General features: G+C 39.7%; 1 protein-coding gene across 1 annotated transcript in view; it reads right to left on the reverse strand.

Annotated features, from left to right (window-relative positions):
• Window positions 1–26,673, reverse strand: part of LRRC1 (leucine rich repeat containing 1) — a 130,103-nt gene that overhangs the window by 58,031 nt on the left and 45,399 nt on the right. The window contains exon 2 of the mRNA XM_041773353.1: window positions 21,805–21,922. Coding sequence (XP_041629287.1) covers window positions 21,805–21,922 — 118 coding nt within the window. The remainder of the gene's footprint in view (window positions 1–21,804; window positions 21,923–26,673) is intronic.

The following is a 26,673-nucleotide window of genomic DNA, read 5'->3' on the forward strand; positions in this document are numbered from 1 at the left end:
AGGGAGGGAAAAATAAGATGAAATCAGAGGAGACAAATCACTAGATTCTTAACTGAGGGTCACTGGAGGGGAGGTGAAAGGGGGGATGGGGTAACTGGGGGATGAGCATTAAGGAGGGCACTTGATGTAATGAACACTGGGTGTTATAGGCAACTGATGAATCACTAAACTCTAACTCTGAAATGAATAATACACTCTATGTTAATTAATTGAATTTAAATAAAATAAAGAAAATGAGGGCCACGGCTCACCCTGGCCAGTGCCTAGCTGACATGCTCCAGCTGACCACCATAGCAGTGCATGTGTGTACATAGTACACATACACAGAGCCCTCCTTTCAACCATACAAACACTTTATATTTTATAGCACAATACCACTGCTTTAGATGAGGATTTGAAATTGTTACCTGACAGCCTGACTCAAGAAGCCTCTTTTGAACTTAGTTACCTTAACGGTTGTTGTCACTGCCACCTTAGCTAGCCACAAGTGAAAAGTCAAGCTTTCAGAGAAAAAGCAGAGGACAGGCTCAAGATCAGGAGAAGGGACAGGTATGTCTCTGAAAAAGAAGAACTACTCCCTCCAATCCTCTATACCACATGACTGTCTACAAATAAGAAGAGCCACCATCTTTAGGGCCTCACATGTACCACATACGCAAACGGCACTTTGCATGCACCATCGCTAATCCTTACAACAAATACTGAGTTGGTAGTCCCATTAACAGATGCAGAAGCAGGCTTTGGAACATTAACTAAATTGTCCAAGATGACTCTGCTGATATGTAGAAGAGCAGAGCTTTGAAATTCTAGTCCATCTGCCTCAGGGCTGAGGAAGACCTTGAAGTAGTTACTGAGGATCTAGACAGTCAGATCTGATCAGCTCCAAACACGCTAGAATAAGAGATGCCTGGGGAAATGAATATGGAGAGAAAGAGGAGGCAGAAACACAAGCCTGTGGTTCTGAGATATCACTTGGCAAGCATGTCACACAGGGGTGGGGGTGGATGCACAATCTGAGGAGAAAGCAAGCCAGAACCTTCTGTTATGGGGCAGAGGGGCACTCAACAGGCAGAGGGAAGAGAACTGTGGGAGCAGAGCCAAGAAGTCAGAGAGCAGAGTGTTACCAAAAGGGATGGTCCAAGTGACAACCAACAGATAAGGAAGAGGTGGATTTGGCGATTAGGAATTTGCTGTCACCTTCAAGAGGATACATACATTGTGGTTTTAGGGGAAGTCAAACCACTGGCTTCTGTGGAAAAAGAAAAGGGGAGTATAAAGCAGTAGGGACCAAATTCTAGTCAGAGACATCGTATTCCTAATTGGCAGACAAGGCAATTGGGGAGAAGGTGACAAGGATTTCTAATCATGAAGCCAAATTTATTTATTTAAAAGGACTGTTGTCCTCTGTTAATCAGAGATTATATCCTGCCTGGAAGGTTGAAACCTCTTTGTCTTTTACTAAAAAACATTGATAGTTTTCCTTATCAAAATAAAAAAGCTAGCAATCCTGTGTCACTATCTCATTAAAAAAAAAAATTATAAGGCTCCATTAAAAATCTACAAGCCTGAGAACCTGGGGAAGTCTGCCTTCAAAAAGCCTGGCGGATATAAAAAGGGGTTTGTAGCCTGAGGGAAATACCAAGGTCAAGGGAAAAGTTCATCTTAATGTGTTTGGGTTAGATCTGGGTTGTTTGGAAAATTTGTGGAGTGAGCAGAGAGGCAGACAGGAGTGGAATGGGAGAAGGTTCTGGAAGCACATTCCTATCTTTGCCCAGAAGGCAACAAGGAGGGCAGCGCAGGGGGTGATGAGGGGAGGCCTAGAGAGTGTGGACTTCAGAGCCCTGGCCAAAAGGAAGTGACAGAAGAGGAGATGGGGAGAAAGGAGGCCCATAAATCGAGAGCAGACTCAATGGACGAGGGCCACTTATTCATAGCAGAGGAAATGACAAAACTCTGTGGTCCCAGGTCTTAAAAATGAAACAAGCTGTTACAATATGAAGCATTCTCAGAAAAAAACAAAAACAAAAAAACGCCACCAACAAAAAACCACACATGTAGCAGACAATGATGCTGCATTAAGGGCAAGAAGTACAATGGGAGGGCCATCCTGGCATGGAATGTAGGGTCCTTATCATGTATAAAAACTGTTGATTGAGACCTGGCCAAACACAGAATTCAAACACTACAAGTTATAAACAACTCGTGGTGAACAGAACAAGCACGTAAAAAGAGATGCTGACAAGCTGTAGTAAAATACTGAATGTTGTGACTCTGGGCACACTTGGTACATCATATTGCTTCATTGAGAATTATTTACTACTTGGGTAAAACAAGGTCCTTGTGTGCCAAACAGTCTGGCTGATTAAGACAGTTTGAATGCTGTAGTGCTGGTTGCCTGACTAGATCCTACTTAAAAATATCTGGGATTGTCAAACAAGACTAAATATGAACGCATGATTCAAGTCTGCATTTGCTGCCACAGCTGTTCCTCTGGGTGTACAGGAAGAAAAAAAATGCTAAATGGAAATTTTTTTCAAAGGCATCATCCCGTTTATCCTATTATTCCAACCACCACACAGACTCACCCGGGAGACGGCCAGCCTTGTAGACAAAGGCATCATTCCTGCCTGAGCAGCCTTGCCCGTGTTTGTGAAGTGACGATGGACACAGACCTAACTCAGAACAGAAAGGTGGACAGCACACAGTGCAGAGAGGCCCATGGAAGGCGCCACAGAGGGACCTTTGTCAAAGTTTTATTTTAGAGTCTTGGTAACTTGTGCTGCCAAAAAACTTTCTCAGCCCAGGAGGTTTTCACCTAATTCCAGCCACAATTACCAAAATAACCTTTATGCCTGAGCTTTTCCTCCCCAGTAGAGTTATTTAGCTAAGCAGACAAATATGTCTTGAGATACAAGATCCCAATTTGCAAATATAAATATAAATCGATCCCAAAAGTAACAAAGAATTACAGAATGGTGAATGTTAGGTTTCATACAGAATGGGAAGGGAAAAAAACATGTGGACAGTTTGGCATTCTTTTTACTCACTCTCCTCCCAGAGCAAAATTCGGAACGTCTACTTAAACCTCATAGTAACTGCAACTCAATACCTCATCCCTGACTTCAACATTCACTCAAAATGACAGCTTATTTTAGTTATTCCCATTTACTATGAACAAAATTACAACTACTGGTATTTGTGCATCAAAATTCTCTAGGGAGATTCTAAGTCTTCCAATGGATGAATGGTCCTGATCCAAAAATTAAGTCTTTGACTCTGCCCCAAGCCTCCCTCCCCTGAAGTGCCAACCGGCACCTGTGGTCAGACCCATTCCATTGTATGAATTCTATGGGTTTGCTTCCTTGTCTCATGTTACCTTTTTAAATATACTTAATCTTTGCATGAGAATCTGTGACTCTTGTCAACTGAAATAAGCACCCTCCTAAACTTGGTGTTCTCTTCTCACACCCCCACAGCATGCACAGTGTTTGTGAATTGACAGACTCAACCACAGGCTAGAATGAGTCATTCAGACTCCTAAAATCACTCTGGGTAACACACAGAATAGATGAGAAGGTGCAGGGCCAGGAGTGAACAATGCAATTCTCCAGAGGTACAGGAAGAAGCCATGTGGCCCAAATAAACGAGCCAAAACACTGACTCTCAACAATTGTCACCAGCTTTTTCTGATGTACATCCCGAACCCAAGTCTACTAAAACCACCGAGTGCCCGACAGGCTGGGGATTCTCAATTTCAGAGTAACCACGGGGAGCACTTATTTGTTGATAGGATTGGCCCCACTCCTAGCAACTGTTTCACTAAGTCTAGGGTCCAGGGAAGGAATCCGCATTTTTAACGCAATACTCCTGGAGATTCAGGTAAAGAGGCTCCTAGAGCTGCCTCTGAGAAACATTGAAGCATTTAATGTAATTGGTCCTCAGTCCTGACTGCATATCAGAACCACCTGGGGCCAATCATCACCTGAGATTCCAATAAATCCACCTGGAGTGGGATTAGGGCCATACTTTAAAAAGTGCTGAATCTAATAGGCAGCCATCTTAGGACCCACTAATGATGAGGCCCTGGTCATATAAGTGTATATCTGACAATTACTCATGGCTCCCATCCATAATTTACCTACAGAATAAAGCTGTTTCTGCTCTTAGACTGAAGCAGAGCCAACGCGTAAAGACTGCGTAAGCTGAAGGCTGTGTTAGGTTGCCTGGAATGGGAGGTAAAACAGCAATGCAACAAGAGGAAGCCGTTTTGTTCCTCAGTTGAAGACGGGGAGAGGGTGGAAAGGGGGACTGTTTGAATCTAATTTAACCCACCTCCTTCCCATTTTTAAGAAATCACTCTACCTATACAAGTACACCTTCCCAAAAGTAGCCCTTTAAAAAAACAGGTTAGACTAGGAAACAGTGCAAAAGGATTGCTAAAAAGGGTTCAAAAACATGTTTATATGATTCAAAGAAATACTAGCAAAAGAGCTTAATGGCTTAAAAATTACAAACTGTCAACTGAGAGGAAAAAAGTTATGTAATGCCTTTAACTTCCTAAAAAGAAACATATCAGAACTTATGTTAAACTTGGTATTATCCCCTTACAGTAGTCATCATATGAGGAATGCATATAAATTCTGGCATTGACACTTGCTAAATGTTTTGAAGTTCTTTCTTAGAGTTACAATGAGAGTTTCTCATAACTCAGTGTTTTGAGAAAATCCTGCAGAACCGATGCTGTTTCTATGAACTATAGAAAATTCAGTCCTGGGAATGAGTATAAAATATACTCTGTGTTTCAGCTGAATGTCACTCTCAAGACGATCTAATATGGCAAGTGTAGTCCTATTCTCATATCCTAAAGCGAGCCTCACAGGCCACCCCCATCCAAATTTAGGACAAAAAGACTTAGAAAGAAGGGGAAATGTTTGCTTTTTTTTTTTTTTTTTTGCTGAAGGGTGATCTCAGTTCTTATGACAGACACTTGATTTTTGGACTGGTCAAAAATCATTTCCTGTACTTAAGCCCTTATTCTATGGATTTAACTGAAGGCAAGAAAGGTTACATTGTAAAGACTAAATGTCGTTCAGGATCTTGACCCCACCAGGAACTGCTTAGGTTCTGTTAGGCTCCTAGCTCCAATTTAAATTTATATGATTATATGAATTTTCCTGGGGATTGGGATCCCTGGGTGGCGCAGTGGTTTGGCGCCTGCCTTTGGCCCAGGGCGCGATCCTGGAGACCCGGGATCGAGCCCCACGTCGGGCTCCCGGTGCATGGAGCCTGCTTCTCCCTCTGCCTGTGTCTCTGCCTCTCTCTCTCTCTCTCTCTCTCTCTCTCTCTGTGATGACTATCATAAATAAATGAAAATTTAAAAAAAAAAAACAAATAAATGAATTTTCCTGGGGATTAAAACACAAACTCCAGGGATCCTGCTCTGGACATTCTGATTGTACAGTCTTTCTATAAGGTGGAAATATGCCATTTTAACAAGGATTCTAATGGAGGCAGTCTCAAGCCCACCTGGAGAAACACTGCTCCAAGTGAATGAAGACCATAATCTGAAGTCTAAATTTCCAGACAGAAGGAATATTTGCTCTCACCATTCCTAAAAGCCCCTTTTTCTGTGGTCTGATGATCAGCAGGGTATTCTGATTTTCCCTTTTAAACCTATAAATATGGTTTTGCCCACATAGTCTGAACATCTCTGGGGGTACACCGTGGCTTGTCATCTCTTGGACAGAATTATTCCTCCGTCTGCTATACATGTGATGGCACTCCACTGCCTGACACAGACAGAATGCACAGTAAAAGTTTCCAAACTGTTTGAACTTAATGCAGAAGTTCAGATGTACTCTTTAAGAACCTAAAATGCATTATAAATATCTCACCTTCTAATTCCATGGAAGTGCTAAGCTTGTCACCTCTGCCAGTCATCTACCAGTTTCTGAATAGATTAATTTTATTCACATAATTGGAGAAATCTGCACCTCCAGGCTGGATAAAGAGACTACAAGCCCAGTCCCTTATCACACAGTACCATCCATATAATAAGCACTCCTACAAATCAAAAGGTGACCAGAATAGGTGCTTTCCTCTCATAGCCAGTTTCTCTCTGAAATTACAATGAAGGGAATGAAAGCAATGCTCTTAAGGGCTTAAACCTAAATAATTCACTCATTTGTTCATTTATTTATTTATTTCTTCCCTTATTAATTTATTTAAGGAACCACCTATGTGGCAGAAAGTCAGGTAAGAAAGGTAGAGTCCTTGTGCACTGGGATCCATAATCTGGAACCGAGAGAAGTATCATAAAAATAAGCCAACATTGGCAACCTCAGCTGAGGCGGGAGAATCTGGAAGTAGAAAGTGCAGGTTGTTGACTTTTTCTTTACTTGCCTCCATTGAGTTTTTAAAATGACCCTATACTGCTTTTATAAATTTTTTTAAAAAATTGCAAGGTGAGGCAAACTTGGAAACACCAGTGGTACGTGCAATTATTAAAGGGTCTTGGAAAGGGATGCCTAGGTGGCTCAGCAGTTGAGAATCTGCCTTTGGCTCAGGTCGTGATCCTGGGGACCTGGGATCAAGTCTCACCTCGGGCTCCCCACAGGGAGCCAGCTTCTCCTTCTGCCTATGCCTCTGCTTCTTTTTGTGTGTCTTTCATGAATAAATGAATAAAATATTATATAAATAAATAAATAGTCTTGGACAGAGAGAACTCTGTCCACAGTCTTCAATAGTTAGTATGTAATAACCAGGCTTAAAATGTCCTAGCCATAGCAGATGACCAGACTCCAGAAGAAGAATGTTGGTGAGTCTGCTTCTCTGGCAGCAGCAAAGCCTACATAGCTCATTCCCAAACATGTACACATGACACCCAGAGAGTTATGAAATTCCTCCATTAATTACATCACAGTTAGCTGTCCAAGACCTATAGCACCATCATGACCGCTCACATCCCCTAGAACTGGCAGATCCAGCAGGAAACAGTGACTGCTGCTGCTTCCTCCTGGAAATGGTGACTGTTGGTTTTTCAAGCCTTCCTCTGATCTCTTGGAGTCTGTGGAAAAGTATAAAACAACAAACAATGTGTGCTGTAAACCACTTTTGACATCGCTTTTGTTGTCAAAGATGACCTCCCAGATGCCAAAACCAATGGAAACTTTTCAATCCACATTTATTGACTGTTCCACTCCATTTTACATTGCAACCTTTCTGGATGTGCTTCCCTGCCTTTGGCTAAGCTCCTGTGACGCTCTCGCTTCTCACCAGCCCTTCAACGAGCATGCTTGCAATGGTGCTGCCTTTCTACAGCCTGTGCCTATAGCTTCATCCGTGACAACAGCCCTACCCATTAATCTGCAAGCTTAACTCCATCCCATAAACTCAAACCCCTTTACGACATGTAATGTGATGGCACTGCTTGCCATTCTCCTGCTGCACCTTTTCTGTAACACCCAACATCAATATTGACAAATCTTCCTGCTGGCTGTTCCTTCTCAGATTCTCACAGGGGCCCCTCTTCCTCTGCTTTCCCTGAAACGGTAAAATTCTGCATGCTCATCTCCCACTACCAACACCATATCCTCCCCTGCTCTGTGAGTGACCTCATTCATGCCCATGGCTTCAACCATCACCTACACATGAATGACCTCCAAAACCATTACCTCTTGTTCAAATTTCTCCCCCGAGTCTCAGACCTTTAAACTCAGCTGCCTACTGAACACCTTCATTTAGATATCCCAAAGCATTTCACCCTCCACATGTCCACAGATACACTCATCTTTCCTCTCCAGGCCTGATCTTTCTTTAATGTCTCCCATCTGCAGTGGGATAAGAGAGTTTATCCTCTCACTCATCCTACAGTCTTCTCACTTGTCACCCGCATGCCTGGTCTGGCATCTCCTTTTCTCCTGCTCCTTGCTCCTTTCTCCAGTCTTTCCACCCCCATCATGGCCTTCTTGCATTCAGGCTGCCGTCTACCAACTCCATGTTCCTGCTAGTGCCAGGCTGAGATGCGAACCACTCCCCTCCTGTAAACCCAATCGTAGCTCCTCACAGCTTTCAAGAAAACATTCCTTAGCCATGTGTACAGAACCTTCATGACCTCACTGCCATGCACTCCAAGTAATACCTTGCATTTCCCAAATTCATCTGGCTATTTCAAACCTTCAGACACATACTCGTGCCATTTCGTCTGCCCAGAAATATCCTTCCCATACTTTATACCTCTACCTGCTACTTGTTCCTCAAAGTTTGAAAGTCATCCTCCCCAGGAAGCCTTAACACCCACTTCCTCAGGAATGATCAAAACCTTCCCTCCTTAAACTCCTTCAGAGGCATCCTTCTGAGACAGGATTTTCCACACTGTCCTGGTATCACAGATGGACTTGGTCTCCCCACCCTTGTACCCTAAATCCCTTCAGAGCTATCACTAGACTGATTTGCTATCTCTAGCTCCCACATGTAACTTAAATACTGGGTGCTAGTTAAAAATTCAAAAAATGAATAAAACTTATTCTAAAATTCTGTTCTTGCTCCAACATACTGTATATCTCAGTGTGAAACACATTCTATCCAAGACTGCTCTAGTGCTTTGTTGTGCTTTTCATAATGAAGCATGATGCCTTTATTTACAACATTTATCTCTTCCTATATGGATCCCTATGGAAGGTCAGAACAGTTGGTAACACAGAAAAGAGGGATTTTGGAGATAAGGTTAAATTCAATTGGCAGCAGGAAAAGGCTCCAGAAGACCAAAGCACCTGCTCAGAAAATGCTAAGGAGCTATAGGGAGATCTCTTTGCCATGCTCCAACAGTCAAACCCAAAGGCTGACCATGACAAAAGCCAAAGGCAGGGACCTTGATATAAAAGAAGTGCAAGAGTTACCTTCTAACTGCCAATATGCAAAGCCCATGGATAGAGTGAAGATTTAAAAGGTGTGTGGGGAGGCACAGGGCAAGGAGTGGCTTCTTGATGCAAAGGTGCTCGCTGAAATTGTGATAAAACACACATCCATGACATTTGACTCAATTATGGATAACATTAGGCTGGCCCCGTGTGGTTCCTCAGGCTTAGAAGAGAGACCACTATGCAAATATCACAGTAGGTCACCTGAGGAAAGGAGGGATTCCCTCCAGCATTTTGCTGCCTCCTCCACTTAGCTTAGGCCTCCCCTTCAAGAGCTCAGTCTTCTCAGCCCTGTGGGGGTTAACTCAGGAATCCCTCCCAGTTCTAGGCTGCTTTTATTTATGTGTCAAGTTATTGGTGCTTGGTCCTCCCACTTCTAATTTGGTCAGACCCTCTTGTTCATCTTGACCCCCTGCTCATCAGCCCAGCTGGATGGAAGAAGGCCTATTCTTGAACACCTCACAACACCATTAAACGGAAATGGAACGACAAAGTTAAATACTTCAGGACATCAAGTATTAATGTGTAATGGTACTTTCACCAAGAACCTTCACAAATGAAGTATATGTTCGGTAAATACAGAACGAACTGCTTCACAGTACATTAAAAGCAGTTGAGCACTTATGCTTGGTCTGCTTCTGCCCACGTTCTTTCAGTATGTACTCTGTAACTACATGGCCGTAGGGGGTAAATGTGCCTCCCTGACTTCTTTCAACACAAAACTCCCAAATCAGGTAGAAACTTCTAACTGCTTATTCACCTCCTTCTTCACTCTGTCTGGTTGGCTCTGAACTTACCCACATCTGACTGGAAATTCCCCTGTCTTATCAGTTATTTATCCAACACCAATCCTACCTTTGAAACCTATAGCTTCCTGTTGGTGTTAAAATTATAGATCTCTTCATATTTTCTCCAGAAAGATAAGAAGGTAGGCATTATTAATTAATCTGCCTTTTAAAACTCTTAAGTATCTAACAATAATGATATAGGAAATGCTCACAACTCATAGTAAGTGAATAGAAGACACCTGTGCAGCATAATCTTGATTTTGTAAAACTGGTACTAAAAATTTAAAAAAGACAAATAATATAAATTTTTAAAAAATTATTAATGATTATTTTTCAGTAGTAGGATACAAGATTTTTTTAAAAAAAATATTTATTTATGATAGACAGAGAGAGAGAGAGAGAGAGAGGCAGAGACACAGGAGGAGGGAGAAGCAGGCTCCATGTCAGAAGCCCGATGTGGGACTCGATCCCGGGACTCCATGATCACGCCTCATGCCAAAGGCAGGCGCTAAACCGCTGAGCCACCCAGGGATCCCCGGATACAAGATTTTTATGTAGAACGGTGATTTTGGAATCTAACAAACCTGTGATCAAATACCAGCTCTACTACTCACTAGCTGTGTGCCCAAGAAAAAGGTTTTAGTCTAAGACTCATTTTGTTTTGCCTGAAGTATAATTGATATATAATCTTAAGTTTCAGGTGTGCAGTATGATGATTTAGTATTTGTACATACTGTGAAATGATCACCACAATAATTCTAGTTAACATTTGTCACAAGTCTTTTTTCTTGTGATAAGAACTTTTAAGATCTACTCTAAGCAACTCTTAAATACATAGTACAGGATTACTATCTATAGTAATTGTGCATATATAACATTCCCATGGCTTATTAACAAGACTCAGTTTTCTCATCTGTAACAAGAGGATACAAGATCATTCTAACAGATGATCTGAGGATTATATGAGATTATATGAGATAATACACAGGAAGTGCTCAGCCTCTTAGCTGATACAGAACAAGCACCCAGTGAATATTCTGATGATAGAGATTCATACAGTTCTTTCGGTTTTTCAATAATGTGTCTTTGTGTTTCACTATGATTAAGCCTTAATAATGAACATGTGCCTTAAAAAACATAAGCTGGAAAAGAAATGATCCTAATAATTCATTTCTCTACCTTCTCAAGGTATTCTTTTTTTCCTCCAAATTTTTATTTAATTTCTAGCTAGTTAACATATAGTGTAATATTGGTTTCAGGAACAAAATTTAGTGATTCATCACTTACATATAACACTCATCACTCATCATAGCAAGTCAAGGTGCTCTTCCTGGTCTTCTCAGAAATAGGTCAAGTATAATTCACTTTAACCCAGGGCAAAAAAAAGAAAAAAAAGGAAAAAGAAAGAAAGAAAATGGAAAAGAAACAGAAGATCTGCTAAATTAGTGCTACTCTATGTTGCAAAGAATTTCAAATAGGGGAAGAGCCTCTTTGAAAAGAGCCTCGCTGGTTGCTCAAGGTACAGCTTCATATAGTACAACACCAAACAGATGAGCCTCCATGACTTACTCAGGTAAGAGTCTTCCGATTGCCAGTTCAGTGACAGTTTGTTGAGAAAAGATAAGGCTATGAAAACACGTGCCATGCTATGAAAATTCAGTGAGACCAAGTGAATGCTAATGGAACTAAGTACTAATGTCAACCAGTCAGCATATCACCTCTTTTCAGTGTTTAAATCAGAGAATTCAATCCCCATGGCAGTGCTTAGTGAGTATCTCTCTACCCTGAGAAAAAGACATGGGATGATCTTAACCTTCCCATGGATAAAAAATAGGGCTATCTATACCTGCTTTCAAGGGACATTCATGTTGTTTGCCCTCTTCTTTTCAAAGGTAAAATCCTATACAGTCTTGGTTTTTGGCTTTCTTTGTTCTATACTTATATACTTACAGCACAATCTTATGTGATTATGATCTTTTGCTAAAACAGCACAATTACCTTAGAAGTGTGATATCACAGATTACTGATAAAGCCCCACCCACATCTTTCATTAGATGATGTTCCATTTCTGGCCAAAGAAGATTTACAAAGCATCTCTTAAGGTGGGCCACTTCTACAGGCAATTGAATTCATTTGCTATGTAGATTTCTAGGAGTTTAAATGTTTTTGGATGATTCTTCCCTGTTTTTATCTCTAAATCGGAGTACCTCATCATAATATTGTCTACATCCTTTCTCTAACATCGACTAAAACTAACAGCCCTATATTGATCATCTTCAATATGCCCCCCAAATAATTAGCAGTGCCTCTCCTCTGGGCTCCTTACCCTAGCCCCACAATAAGTAGGAGTCTAATTTGGGGCACATCACAACTTCTTCAAGCCTTAGTTTGCTCATCATTCACCCTGAGGTGCTTCTACCCATCTCACAGGATAGCATGGGCATGAGACAAAAGACAGATGTGAAGGGGCACTACAATGCCTGGACACGGTACCCAATGTCTTGACAGTACCTCAGGCGGGAACCTCCCTCACCTGTATCACACCAGCCTTCAAATTTGACATGTCTTCACCCCTGCCCTACAGGGGTGCAAGTTCAGATCTCCACAGCCCAACACAAAGATGATGATAGGATTAATTGCAGCAGCTAACACTGAGTGCTTGTTATACACATGGCACTGTTCTAAGCACTTTACATACATAGCCTCTTTTAAGGGTGACAGCACTTCTATGAAGTCGGTGCTATTATAATCTCCATTTTACAGATGAAGAAACTGAGGCACAGAGGGGTTGGAGATGGTGATTCCTGGCCTGACAATCTTTAAGGATGTCATACTGCCTGGAACAAGTGCTTCAAACATTCCTCACATGTAAAATTCTAACTTTCAAAGTATATTTTAGTTTCTAAAACTTCAAATTAAAAAACATTATATATACACATATATAGATTTATTCTAATTATTAGCATTAGTAGTGGCTATCAATCATATTTATCTAAGCCTAGGTTTAAAAATTTTGTACAGACATGAGGAGGACTACATCATCCTTTTTGAACATGTATCTAATTTCCTATAGATGTTTCACTCACTGGGAGATTATGACAATGCAACAGAATTGTGTGTGTGTGTGTGTGTGTGTGTGTGTGTGTGTGTGTGTTTACTAGGGCAACATGTGATCAGTGACATAAAAATCATATAATTTTAACATTCAATTATTTGCCATTTCTGGCAGATGATGCTAGTGCTTACCAATAGTAAGGTTTCTCTTCCTGTACAAATATCTAACTGCATTCCCCAGCTCCTTTCAGTTAAGCTAGAGACATAAAATTGACTAGAGAGCATGGATGGAAATGATGTACAGTACTTCTTGATGTGACCCATAAAAACTGCCCATGCAGGGGCGCCTAGGTGGCTTGCTTGGTTAAGTGTCTGACTCTTGATTTCGGCTCAGGTCATGATCTCAGGGTTGTGAAATGGAGCCTGGCATCAGGCTCCATACTCAGCAGGAAGTCTACGGGGGATTCTCTTTCCCCCTCTCCCTTTGCCTCTGCCACTCCTGCCCGGTGCTCACTTGCTCTCTGAAATAAATACATAAATCTTTTTTTTTTAATTGCCCATGCACAATCCCCCAGTTTCTCCCCCTCCCATGAGGGCCTTGGAGGCTACTAGTTGAGTGAAGATGTAGCATTACAAGAAGCCTGGATCCTTGATTGTATAGAGCCTCTCACTACCTACCTCCCTAGTCTCTGCCCACCCCTCCTTCCCCCATACCCAACACCAGACTATAAATTGAACAGTAAAAAAAAAGTTTCTCATTGTGATGAGCACTTGAGATTTTGGCTTTTTTTTTTTCCTTTAGATCAATAGTCAGTCTATCTTGACTACTGCACAGAGCTTAGCATTTCACCCAGAACAAATCCTGTACAACACAGTAACTATATAATAAAAAGAGAAAGAATCCCATGACAACTCATACAGTTTCAGTTCTTATTTTTATGCACTGGGTGCTTCTTTGATTTTTGATAAATCTTAACATTTTCAGTGAATATCTAAAAGAAAAGCACTGAGATATTTGCATTTTTAATGATACTGTTATAAATTTATAAGAAACATTTGAAAAAAATCTCCAACAATGACACTCAGCTGAGGAATCCACTCTAATGCCCTCCAAATTTACAACTAAACTATGAGAATTTTTAAAGACTGTCTGATTTCAACTTCAAACCAAAAAAGCCCCATTTTTCCTATAAGCCTCTTTCAAATCAGTTGCATTCACGGACACTCTCTGCCAGCCCCAGCACATTATTTATGCAACTGTTTAAGAGCTGTTATGTGCAGTTTGTCACATACATCTGTTGTACCTGTAGATTTACCTCCTTACGGGATTGAAGAATAAGGCAAAGAGCCTTACACAAATGAAGTAAGTACTCAATAAATTTTACTTAAGGTAAAAAAATATATATCTTTATGGGCTATAGTTGATAACTGTAAGCACAGAAAGAGAGAGAGAGAGCAGGGTCCAAAGCTTTTTCACACTGAAAAATAATTCAGAATCATAATTCATTATTAACTTTGAGCAGATATATTAGGTTAAAGATTCAACACTTATAAAACTAATTTAAAAACCAAATCATTTCTATATATAATCCTCAAACTGCAGTTCTCAGTATTGCTCCTCAATCACTTTCTCCTTCTTGGATCCTTCATCCCTTTCTAAATTGTGTCTTTTCCAGCTTAATAAGCTCAGAGCACCATTTGCATTCATGGAAGCACTTCTCTGTCACCATCCTGACAAAGAGATGCCATCCAGCCTTTAGCTGCCTAGAGGCTCAGCATCACTTGGCTCAAGGCAGTTTCACATGACAAAGTAGGTGACCTCAAAATCAAAATGAAGCAAGATGGCTGCTCACTTGCAATCACTTTCAGAGCTGGAAACTGTCAAAGTGATGCCCACATAAACTGTCTAATTAAAAAATGAACAGAAACTGTCATCCCACATATTGGAGTTTTGTTTTATTCCAGAAGCCATTTTTTTTTTTGAAAAACAATTATTTTTGCTTCTCTAACTTTGCCTAACTTAGCTCTATGTAAATCCACCATTGTTTTTGGAAAATTTGGCATCTAACACAGAACATAGCACTTAGAAACCAAGTAAATGAATGAAATGGGCAGGAACAAAGGAGGGAGGCAGACAAAGAATTAAGAGAACCTCAAACTAACCGAAGAGCTTGTTGACCTAAAAAATATATTCGGAGGTGGTGTTCTCAAATTCAAAGGTTAACATCTCTATTACAAACCTGCTAATTAAAAAAAAAAAAAAAGCAAGAGATAAAGTTATATAAACCTACAACTTAACCCTGATAGTCACAACTTTTCTGGTAACAGGGAATTAAGCCATATTACCATAATAAATAGCCATAGTTTAACCCTTCTATACACTCTGACAAGGCAAGTACAAGACGGGCATCCTAGGGAAACCCTTCTAGATGACAGAAAAAAAAGGATTCAGATATTTCAGAAAGGCTAAGAAAAAAAATGCAAAAAGTGTCAAATATGTATAGTATCAAAGGATCTATAATGTCAAAGGTTTAATTTCTGTACATCACCTTAATATAAAAATACATAATATTCTGACTTTATTTCACTGGTGGAATCATTGTACAGCATATCTCCATAATGGTTTATATATAATGTATAAAGCAAGCTTAGATTTTTTTTTTTAAGGCAGCTAGTACTGAAAGAGAAATGTTAAAAATTTGTCTGCAGCTACACTGGATTCTTAGAAGATGTGTGGTCATGAAATTCTAAGCTCTATCTTTGTATTCTAAAAACAGATATACTGGAAAATACATTTAAAGGTGTGCCTGCCCTTTGGTAGTTAATACAGGGTTTTCAGAGCTGTTTCCATTGATCAGAAGTTTTTTGGGACCCTTTTGAAATTGTTATCTGAAGCAGATTTGGAGTAACGTAAGACTGTCAATGTCCTACTTTACTTACCTAAGTTGGCATTAAAAAATGTTTGGCTGTTTTCAAAAAACCAATCCACTCTAAAAAGTGAAACTACTAATCTGAGGATATACAAAATTATACACTACAAATTTTGAAAGAGTTCCAAAAATGTTTTGTGCAAAGACAATGTTCTAAGAATTTCCCTTCCGATTTAACAATTTATAACATTAAATTTTGATGGATTTTCAGTTTTATTTGCTAAAATATCATTGATGTTTCTTTACCATCCAAAAAGAGGAGGGAGGAACCTATTTTAAGGTTTATTTCAATTTTTTCAGTGTTTGAAATGGTTTCTATACATCTTCACATTTTAACAATGCTCCCTGGGGGAAAAAAAAAAAACTATTTGTAGCATGTAAAGCATGTGATTTGAAATATTACATAAAACTAATTTTTTACTTTCCATCTCTGCTTTAAAAATTACCATCTGAAATTAAAACATTAAGGAAAAGGCAATTTTATTTTTTTCTGTATCCTTCTCCTTAACAAAAGGGAAGGTACAAGATAAGACAGAGAAGGGCGAAAGGGCTCATGGTAGGAAACTGGCAGTTCTTGCAAAGGTGAGACAACAAGCGCTTGGTTGGAAAGTTCCAGCTCTCCAGACACAAGGTAGAGTGGCCCATGTGCTTCCCTCCATGGGATGTCTCCTGCCATACTTCAACAGTGCCAGTGACAAGAAAACTCACCTACTATATGTATTATTAAGTCCAGCCACTGGAGCAGGGTGCTAAACACAACACTCAATCCAGGCCTGAATTAGGCAGTGAGAAAGGAGAGAACAATGGCTTGACAATGGCAAGTCTGAAGTCTGCATGGGTAGAAGCTGGCTTCTACCACACTTGTGGTATGGGTGTATGCAGTTATAACCAAAAAAAAAAAAAAAAAAGGCTAACTGTTCATAATTAAGTAGGAAGATTTTTAGGTACACTGGATTTATTGCTTGCCAGAAAGAGATTTTTCAGGCATACTCAGAAGCAAGAAGACTTGATGTTATACAAGGTCATTTCAGTAGGCTTCAAAACTGGCTTTGGATTTCATTAAACGAAGCCACAGCCACAGACCACAGACACTGGTCAGCATCTTGTGGCTGGACAGAGGACAACTAACCCATGTTTTTAATCTAAATCTAACCTCTAGACTTTGTGGGACTATGACCCTGCCGGGAGACCAGCAGTCCATCCACTTACTCTGAAGTGTTATCTTGGTGCTTGTGATGATTTGTACTAAAACAATCCTAGAGTTTCTTGTTAACTCAAGTCTAAAGTACTTAGCCAGGGTGTGTGGTCTCTAGCCATGTTTTTCTGTATGTGGTATTATTTACCCCAGACTGAAATAAATTCATAGGCTCTCTGGCATGAGACACTCATACTTATCAGCGAGATTTCTCAATGCCAGCCATCCAAGTCCTTCACAATGTTGGCCATATTGGTATAGCACCGATACCGATGTTCTTTAGTGTCTCTCTCATTCATTTAAATCTCCTCTTCAAATCTGAGTGAGATTTTTTAAAAAGGAAGCAAATTTCTTTAAGTCACTAATATAATTAAAAACTACTACCACCAAATACAGAAGATAAATGTAGCAATAAATATAATATAGTGTTATTAAATTCTACAGAAGGTAAACCAAAAGGAATAATTTTTTTAATAGTAACTTTCTCGCCATGACTCAATATTAAAAACTGCTGTTTTGTAGCTCCGTTTAAAATCATCTCTAGCGGTACCAGTGGTGTATGCCTTGCACTTTGGGAAAAACTGAACTAAATAAATGGATAATGATACAGTACTATGATGTAACTCAAATTACAGCATAGGCTATAAAATTCAAATTACTAACCCTTCAGGCAGGATGCATGATGCATTAACAAAGTCTGCCTGAGATTCTTGGATAGCAAGATAGTACTATGGGGTAATACCTTCTCTTACGTATCCAGAGGTCATTTCCCTCACCAGCTAAAAATCAGTGAGCAGAGAAAACTTACACAAAGTCCAGGCATTAAAGTACATCCATTTTACCACAGAATACTGAGTTAGACCTTAATTCAGGGCCTTTTAACACTGTATTCTGATACCAATTTTATACATTCCAATCCAGCTCTTAATCTATGTTTATAGGAAACACCTTGTTTCTTTCATCCCAAGTTTATTTTAGCTATTTGCCTGATTTAAAAAAATCAACCACTGTCAGAACATGAGAAATCTGTCACTTTCCTCACCTCTCACTGGGTTTGTCTGGAAGCAGTGCCCTGTCCCACTCCTTCCCAGGATATGGCCCAACACTGTCAGGAGAGGCCTGCCCATAGCTGGCCTTGGCCCGGTGCTGAGCAGCAGAGCCAGGGCTCCCATCCAGAGTCCTGCCAGCCAAGCACGTCCAGCCATTTTGGGGGCAAAACTGTTCATCCCAAGCCTCTCTCCTTTTACCCCAGAACAAGTCTCCATAGCCTATATACAACCAACAAGCACCTCTCTCTTTCTTCCTAAGCTCACCGTTCTCTTTAATACAACACACAATCCCCTTGACTTTGTGCCTGAAATATCAGAAAACAAAAGCCACAAAAGTCAGGGTTTGGAGGTCTTGGCAGTTCTTCTTGGCGTAGGACATGAGCCTGTAAAAACTTCTCTCCTCATTTATAGATTTTTTTGGAAATAAACACAAAACTTGTCTTTTCTCCCTCACTTGAGCTAGGTAACATCAGGACAGGTCTAATTTTGCTTCTGGAATGAAAGCCAACTCGACTGTAGGTCAGTAATAGCATCCTACCCTTTAACCAATAATACCCTGAAGGTTTCCCACCCTTCCATGTGAGAAGGTGGAGGGCTGCTGGAAAGCTGAGCAGCCATGCTCATAACCACACGACGCTGTTGAAGGAACATTAGTAGTGAGTTTGTGGGTAGTGAGGGCTCAGATCTTGCTACTCAGCATGTTTGATGGGATCAACAGGGTTGGCAGCCTCTGGGGGCTTCTTAGCAATTCAAAATCTCAAGCCCCTCTCCAGACCTACTGTGTCAGAATCTGTATTTTAACAAAATCCTATGGTAATTCATTGCATGTTAAGGTTTGACAAGCTTTAGTTCAATGACTTGGGCAGTCTGGTATTAAGACCTTGTTTTCCTCAATGGTCACACAATGGAAAATCAGGAACTGAGGAAGCCAATAAAGATCCTTCCATGACAGACACAGCCTGGTTGTGGATATGCTATAACTCAGGGACTGGGTAGGGTCTCAACAGAATAGCCTCTCTGATCATGGAGGAACAGCCTCAGCAGGAGTCCCAGAACACTAAGAGCCTCCAACAGGCCTCCAGACTTAAGCCCAAGCACTTACAAATGCCTGTTTCCATACAAAGAAGGGGTTTTCACATTGCCTCTCAGGCTAGAGACTTTGCAATTTTTATTTACCTACTCAATTGCCTAGGAAATTCACATTAATGTGATTTTATCTGAAAAAAAAAAAGAGAGGGAACTGAGATTTGCCTGACCTGGAAATAGCTGAAGACTCAAGTTCTTGTTGATTACACTAAATGGTGACCTTGTTCTGCTCTGTCCACACACACATACAACACAATACACACAACACACCATATACATACTACACACACAACACACATCACATACACAACACACATACACACGCCACACACACAGCGCACACACACAGCACACATTCACAATACATACAACACCACATATACATACACACAGACCCATACTACTGAGCCAGAACAAGGCTCGCCAATAGGGGAAGCATTTCTAAATGTGCCTGATAAGAAGATGAAAGGATCTGCAGAATCCTTTGACAAAACTCCCAACACCTGCAGAAGGAAAAGAAATATCTTGTGTCCTGACACTGACTTCAGTGAAAGCTTAATTTCTTTCATCGATGTGCTTGAAGGTATAAAGAGACACATAGGAGGATGCATATAGCCCTTCTTTCTAGCTAAGAGTGTTTGGAAGGAAACAGCTGATGGGAGAAGTGGTAAACCAGGCAGCTGCCAATGCCAACTTTCCACAGGGCGCCCTGTCACGTCAGACTGGGCATTTTCACGCTCTATGTCTTCTCTTCTCACAAATAATTAAAGCCAATACTTCTCCTCTTCTCAAGGATTTCCAGGCCTCTGCTTATTTTCCCTTCTAATGCCAATTTTAAAATTGCTCTTTTATTTCTTCACACAATCTGTGTGATTTCGGTGACCATTTTCCTAAGTCACTGCTTCCTTGCAGAATTAATAGCCAGCTACTCTTTATAAGTGAGATAATTGCTGAGACAAGGGACAGCAGTTTCAATGATGTACACTTTAGATAAATGTGATATAGGATAGCCTTGGCGGCAGTTCTGGCCTCTGATGCCTGTCCCATGCCACACTCCAGGTGTAAGGGAAGCCGCATCTGGACTGAGAGGCAGGACCAAGCTTTGCTCTGTTTGCCACCCCTATTCTAGGGCAGCCAATCCTTAGGGTGTCCAGGGACCTGGAGTTTATGGCTTCTATTTGGCTTAAAAATATGAGCGGGGTCAACCATTCCTCACTTAGAAATCTGTCACTGGCAAATAGATGCCACAGCAGAGGCAAAAGCCAAAAAGTACATGGAAAGAGGCCATTCTAAGAGAGGTTAGCAGGGAGGGAAGAACAATGCACCGACCAACAGAAACAGGCACCCTGTAAGACAGAGACCATGAAACTCCTAAGATGGTGTCAGATGGCAGCTCCATGCCAATGCTTTTGTTAGCTCCACCCCAGGCCTTACAATCAAATACCCTTAACCTAAGCAGATTTGGGTCCTCTGCAACCAAATAAGCCACTCCAAAACACACTAAACAGATGAATTTATTTTTTATTTTAAAAAATAATATTTTTTCTTCACTTTTTCCATTACCTTCAAGCTAAGAAATAATTCTCAAGAAAAATAAAAGTAGACCCTATGTCAAAAACATACGGCCTGGCCTCAAGACTGTTTCCAATTCATGGGATCTGATAGATGACAGATATTTCACAGCTATTAAAAGTAGGGTATAAAATCATTTTTCCTTCATCACATTTTCAATCAAGTACTGATTATCACTGCTGTCTTATAACAAATGGCCCACCAAAATATTCCGTATCTGAGCCTTGCAGTTTCTGTGGAAGACAAGCAAATACAAGATCCAGACTTGAGGTTCACTGAGAAGAAACTTGTAGATTTTTGTAGGAAAGCAAAAACAAAACACAAAACAGGCATGTAATATGAGAGCAGGAAAAAGATCATCCTTTTTATAAATAATTCAGAATACACTACGGCCTCTCCTAAAGAACTTATACCAGAATCTTTGTGAGAACTACAACTCCATCTCAAAAGACAGGACCACTGAGAGCTGCCATTTTAACTTAAAGTAATTGATCATGTGTGCTATAACAGGCAGGGGTACCAGCCCACTCCACGAGTGCTGTTGGGGCTATAATACATGAGGTTACACCAGGGTACCTATTCAAAAGTGAAAGGTTAAACAGGCTATAAATATCCTATTAGAATGTCTGATAAAAAAGGAAGCACTTCATCATTCTAGTGAAATCTGGAAATCAAAATAAACTCACAAATACACCACATAAACTCAAATGGGCAGAACCACCAGTGGCCTAATTAGAAATAATTAAACTGACAGAGATGCCCGGACGACAAGTTGCTCTGTTCCAATACAGGGAGGCAGATTCTCATAGCAGCATACCAGCAACTGAGAAACAGCGGAGGAATCAACTTCCCCCAGTCCTCTGAGGACTGGACAAATGACCACACCAATAGCTCTCCATGTCACAATCAGTAAAACGAGGCAGCTGGGCTATATTATTTCCAGTCCACTCTCCGACTCTCTAAATCAGACTGATCCTACTTTGCAAAAATCATCACCTAAAAGCTGCATTATGAAATATTTTTGGTGAACACCTCCAAGCTGACTACACCATTCAATTATGGCATTAATTTCATCCCCAAATTTATACATAGCTTTCCCATATCCATCAGAAAAAGCACCTCCAGTGGCCTTCATCCAACTTTATTGACTAAAACACCGCCCCTAGCACCAGAAGAGACACATGAACAATTCAAGTGGAATCTTTCTCTTACCATTTCGAGAAACATCAAGTTCCACCAGCTGCATGAAGTTTGCTATTTCTGGAGGGAGCCGCTGAATTTCATTATCACTAAGTCCAAGCTTCCGTAATTTGACTAGCTGGAAAAATTGCTGAAAAACAAAAGAGTTCACATGGGTCTCACATATATTTGCAATGTAAACCTTCTGCCCAATATGAAATGTAAAACACTATCTTTTAAAAACTAGCGAGGATTGTACTGATATCAATTTCCTCCCTTTGATATCTTAACAGTCATGTAAAGACACTGCCACTAGGATAAACTGGGCACAAAGGACATCTCTGTACTATTTTTGCAATTTCAATCTACAATTATCTCAAAAGTTTTTGAAAATGAATAAATAGCTCAATGAGAATGGTAATTATTCCTTTAAGCTATCCAATGGGTAGTCACATTTTCTACTTATAGAAGCTGATATTAGATCTGCAGTATTAGGGGCACCTGGGTGGCTCAGTGGTTGAGCATCTGCCTTTGGCTCAGGTCATGATCCTGGGTCCTGGGATAGAGCCCTGCCTCCCTGCAGGGAACCTGCATCTCCCTTTGCCTTTGTCTCTGCCTCTCTCTTTGTATCTCTCATGAATAAATGAATGAAATCTTAAAAAAAAAAAAAATCTGCAGTGTTAAATAAACATATGTAAAAATTAGAAAATATTTTAAAAAGATATTTTAATAGGAATTACTGTGAATCAGAAAATATATAAATACCCCACAGATGTGTAAAAGGGAAAAAATTGTTTCTGACCAATCTAAAACAGAGTCTACACTGGATACTTCCATGAACCATGGCACACTGGGCACATGCCTTTTTCCTCACACCTTTTAAAATTGTACTAAAATGACACTAAAAGAATTTATACAGAAACAGATATAAATACAGAAGTATGAAATAAATGCATGAAGACAATTAAAATTGAGAAGGGAGAAGCAGCACACTAGACATGCCACAAAATCCTTGAGGCCAGAAAACAGATGAACAAATGAGAACAAAAGAATCCAAACAAAACTGAAATCCAAGCTTGTGGAATGAGGAGTCAATAGGAAATTAGGACCAGGTGATCCTGGAAGGAGGGAGAACTGGTTGAAAATTTATATAAAGAACAGATAGGTCCCCATATCTTTTTCTCTGCCCTGCAGAGCCAGGCAGGAGATCAGAAATTTCCTCTCTAAAAGAGTTGACTCTAAACACAGCTGAGGGCAAGGGGTGAGGCACCCTACTAAAAAGTGGGGGACTGAGTCAAAGCCTGATCAGTGAGATCCCACTCTCTTCCTCCAGTCAAGCTCCCACACATGAGAACAGACCCCACAGATGAGAATTACAGTATCAGAGAGGCCCCTGGTTATAAGCCCCACCCATGCACACACAGCTTGCAACCATCTCCCCCCCTAGCCCCGCCCACACTGTCTCACACCTCTCAAGTGTCTGGGTCTTTCATTTAAGCAAAAGCCAAGGTTCTCTAGACTTGAGGAAAGCCCCTAATATGTTTGAGAGTACCTGTGTGCCTGCACTTCAAATATGAAGCAAATATGATGTGGGGAGCGGAAGAGAATTTCATCAACCAAAAAATGTAATTAACACCCTCAGAGGAATAAGAGAAAATGAAGCAACATGATACTTTTTAAAAAGCAAGCTTCAGAAAAGAAATAAGCTTTTAGAATTTTTTTAAAGTGTAGTATTAATAAAAGAACCCGATAAAAGAGGTGGAAAAGTTAACAAAATCCCTCAGAAAGTAGAATAAAAAGACTATAAGACAAAGAAATGGGAGAGAAAAAAGGAAAATTCGAGGATCTGTCTACAAGGTACAACCAATTAACAGGTATTCCAAAAAGAGAACAGAGGGGACTTTCAGAATATGCATTTTTTGCTTTGGAAAAGTCCACTTCATGGCCAATAAAATCAATAACAGAGACATGTCAGAATACCAAGAAATAGAACATTTCAGAACTCCAGAAACAAGAAGATTCCAAAAGTAGGGGTGGGGGTCATAATGAAGAACCGGGAATCAGAAAGGTGCTGGACTCCAAAGCAGACTTGACAGTAAGAAGGCCATGGAGCAATGCCTTCAAAATTGCAAGAAAACAATATTCTCGATCTAAAATTATATATCCAACCAAACCATCAGTCAAGTATGATGACAAAATAAAGACATTTTTAGATATGCATGGTCTCAAAAAAAAAAATGTATCTTCCTTGCACCTCAGGATTCCATTAAATGTAAGCATAAATCTCAAAGGAAGAGGGTTTGAGATCTAGCAATCAGAAAATCAACAAAAGAGAGAGACAAAATAAATTCCCAGGATAGAACAATGCAGAGACTTCCAAGATGTCAGCTGAGCAGCAGGCCGAGAGGGACCAGTCCACACTGCAGAGCCTCTGGGAGGCTCCCAGTGGAAAGGTTTTGTGGGGGTAAACATGCATTTGTGAAATTATCTGATCAAGATTTGTTTGTTGATAAATTAGAAACAGAAAAAAACAAAGTACGCAAAGAAGGGGGGAGTTATTAATTTCAGGAAAAATATGAAGTATGAGAATATATATTCATAATATAAATTTAAGACTTGATTATGAATACTTAGTTTTAATATCTACATGTCGATAAAAACGAGATTTGTGTTATGTCAATATTTAGGGGATGGAGAAGAAACTATAAAGGCTAAAGTCTCATTCCATAGAAAGAAATCAAAAGATAACTACAAAATGAAAAAAAAAATCAAACTAAGAGCAAGCTTAGCAATTTAGGGGAATCCAGCATTAAAACAGCCTAGAGCTGGGGGTTCTTAAGAGCCAAAAACTGGAGTTGGGGAAGGCAAGAGGTAACTGTTCTTCACTGTCACACTATGAGGCTTGTTGGGTTTTTTTAAAAAGCTATTTGCACATATTATTTTGCTAAAACAGAAATTGAATTTACCAAGGAAAAAGTCTCTACTAAGATTACGGGCTGCTCCAAATGATAATTTAAAAGATGCTAACACTTAATATATACTTCTATAATCAAAAAGAAGGTACTGTCATTTAGGAAGTAGTTGGGCAATACATAGAACATAAGTTTTCAAGTTCACTGATATAGTGACAATACTTTTGAGCATCTGTCCTTGTAATAAAATTGAAAATGAGAAACAAAAGCTATAATGCACAATATATCTTTGCATTATTATCAGCAAAAATGAAAACCTGGAAAACATACACATCAAATAAGGAAAATGATAAGCATGTTATTAAAAAATTTAATATCAAGTAAGCAACAAAAATAATTACTATAAAGACCATATAACTTGAAAAAATTTATAATGCAAATTTTTAAAAAGAAAAAAATGCAGGTATATGATGTACAAAAGCACATGTGCATGTTGTTGACAGGAAGGAAACAAAGTTATTTTCAGGTGATAAGGAAAATGCATAAACAACTTAAAATTATTTTTTAACAAAAAAGAAAAACATTTTTAAATGAAATGATGGATCTCAACAAATGAATGCTACCAATTAGCTGTCTATAATAATGAAAGTGCTCAATGAAAGAACTAATCCTTTGGATTTCTTTAATCATACAGTTGAGATTTAATTTCTTAAGGAAAGGTATTGAAATTCCTTTATGCTGGTTGTACGAAAGCATTAGCTGACACAAAAGCCATTCAAAAGAGTCACATATCTGAATAATTGAGCTTATGCCAATTGTTCAAAGAGTCTGACAGTTTCATAATGCATCAATGTGTTTACTCAAGCATGAAAAGCTCACTTTATTTTCCAGGAAAGATATAATAGCAATGGCACAAAACCATCACCAATTCTATACATTCAGGAACCATTCAGAAATAATACAAGAGACCAAGTCACTAAGGTACTTAAATCTGCAGTGAATAATAAGTTAGCTTCACAACTGTGGAAACAACAGCATGCAAATCCCATCTAGTAGAAATCATAACAGCAGGCAAATTTAAGTTTTGTTCTGCATGTTAAAAGCATCCTCAAAGAGACTGTCACCAACACTATTTTATTCAACCTGGGAAGCACATAATGCCCATAAAAACAACCCTATCTGACAGGATCTCAAAATGAAAATAGTAATTCCTAAATCCCTCCCTCATTACCCTGATGAGATCTTAATTTAGCACCCAACCAAAATTAACAACTTTCTTATAAAATGGACATGATGCCACTAAGACTTTATTAAATACTCAAGTTTCCAACTTCCTCAAATAGGGGGGAAAAAACCAACAAGCTATATAAGCCCTTCTGCCTTCTCTTTGACATTAGCCAGGGCACTTGAAGAACAATTCATGTAGCTGTCTTGGCAGGGCGCCGCAGCGCGGACTGGTCATGTGACACAACACACAGACACCATTCTTCAACTATACCATGTTTGATTACAGCACCCTGGCCCACTTTAGAGGACACTGTGTACAATTACATGCAAAGGAACCCAAAATGCCTTGGCTTGTTATGCCACACTACAGCCTTCTTATAGCCACCCTTGTTTTTAGTAGATGCAGAGCCTTTAATTTGGCTGTACAACTCGTTTCCTTTTCCCATTCACCATATCTGACAAGATTCTTTTTCACTCTTTTTTGGTAGAATGTTAGTGACCCCCTTCTTAGAAAGGGACATTGGAGTATTCCTGGGCTACAGAGGTGGTTCAACATCCACAAATCAATCAATGTGATACACCACATTAATAAAAGAAAGGATAGGAACCATGTGATCCTCTCAATAGATGCAAAAAAAGCATTTGACAAAGTACAGCATCCATTCTTGATAAAAACCCTCAACAAAGTAGGGCCAGAGGGAACATACCTCAACATTATAAAGGCTATATATGAAAGACTCAGAGCAAATATCATCCTCAATGG

The sequence above is a fragment of the Vulpes lagopus genome, chromosome 1 (genome assembly GCF_018345385.1).
Source record: "Vulpes lagopus strain Blue_001 chromosome 1, ASM1834538v1, whole genome shotgun sequence".
NCBI lineage: Eukaryota > Metazoa > Chordata > Mammalia > Carnivora > Canidae > Vulpes > Vulpes lagopus.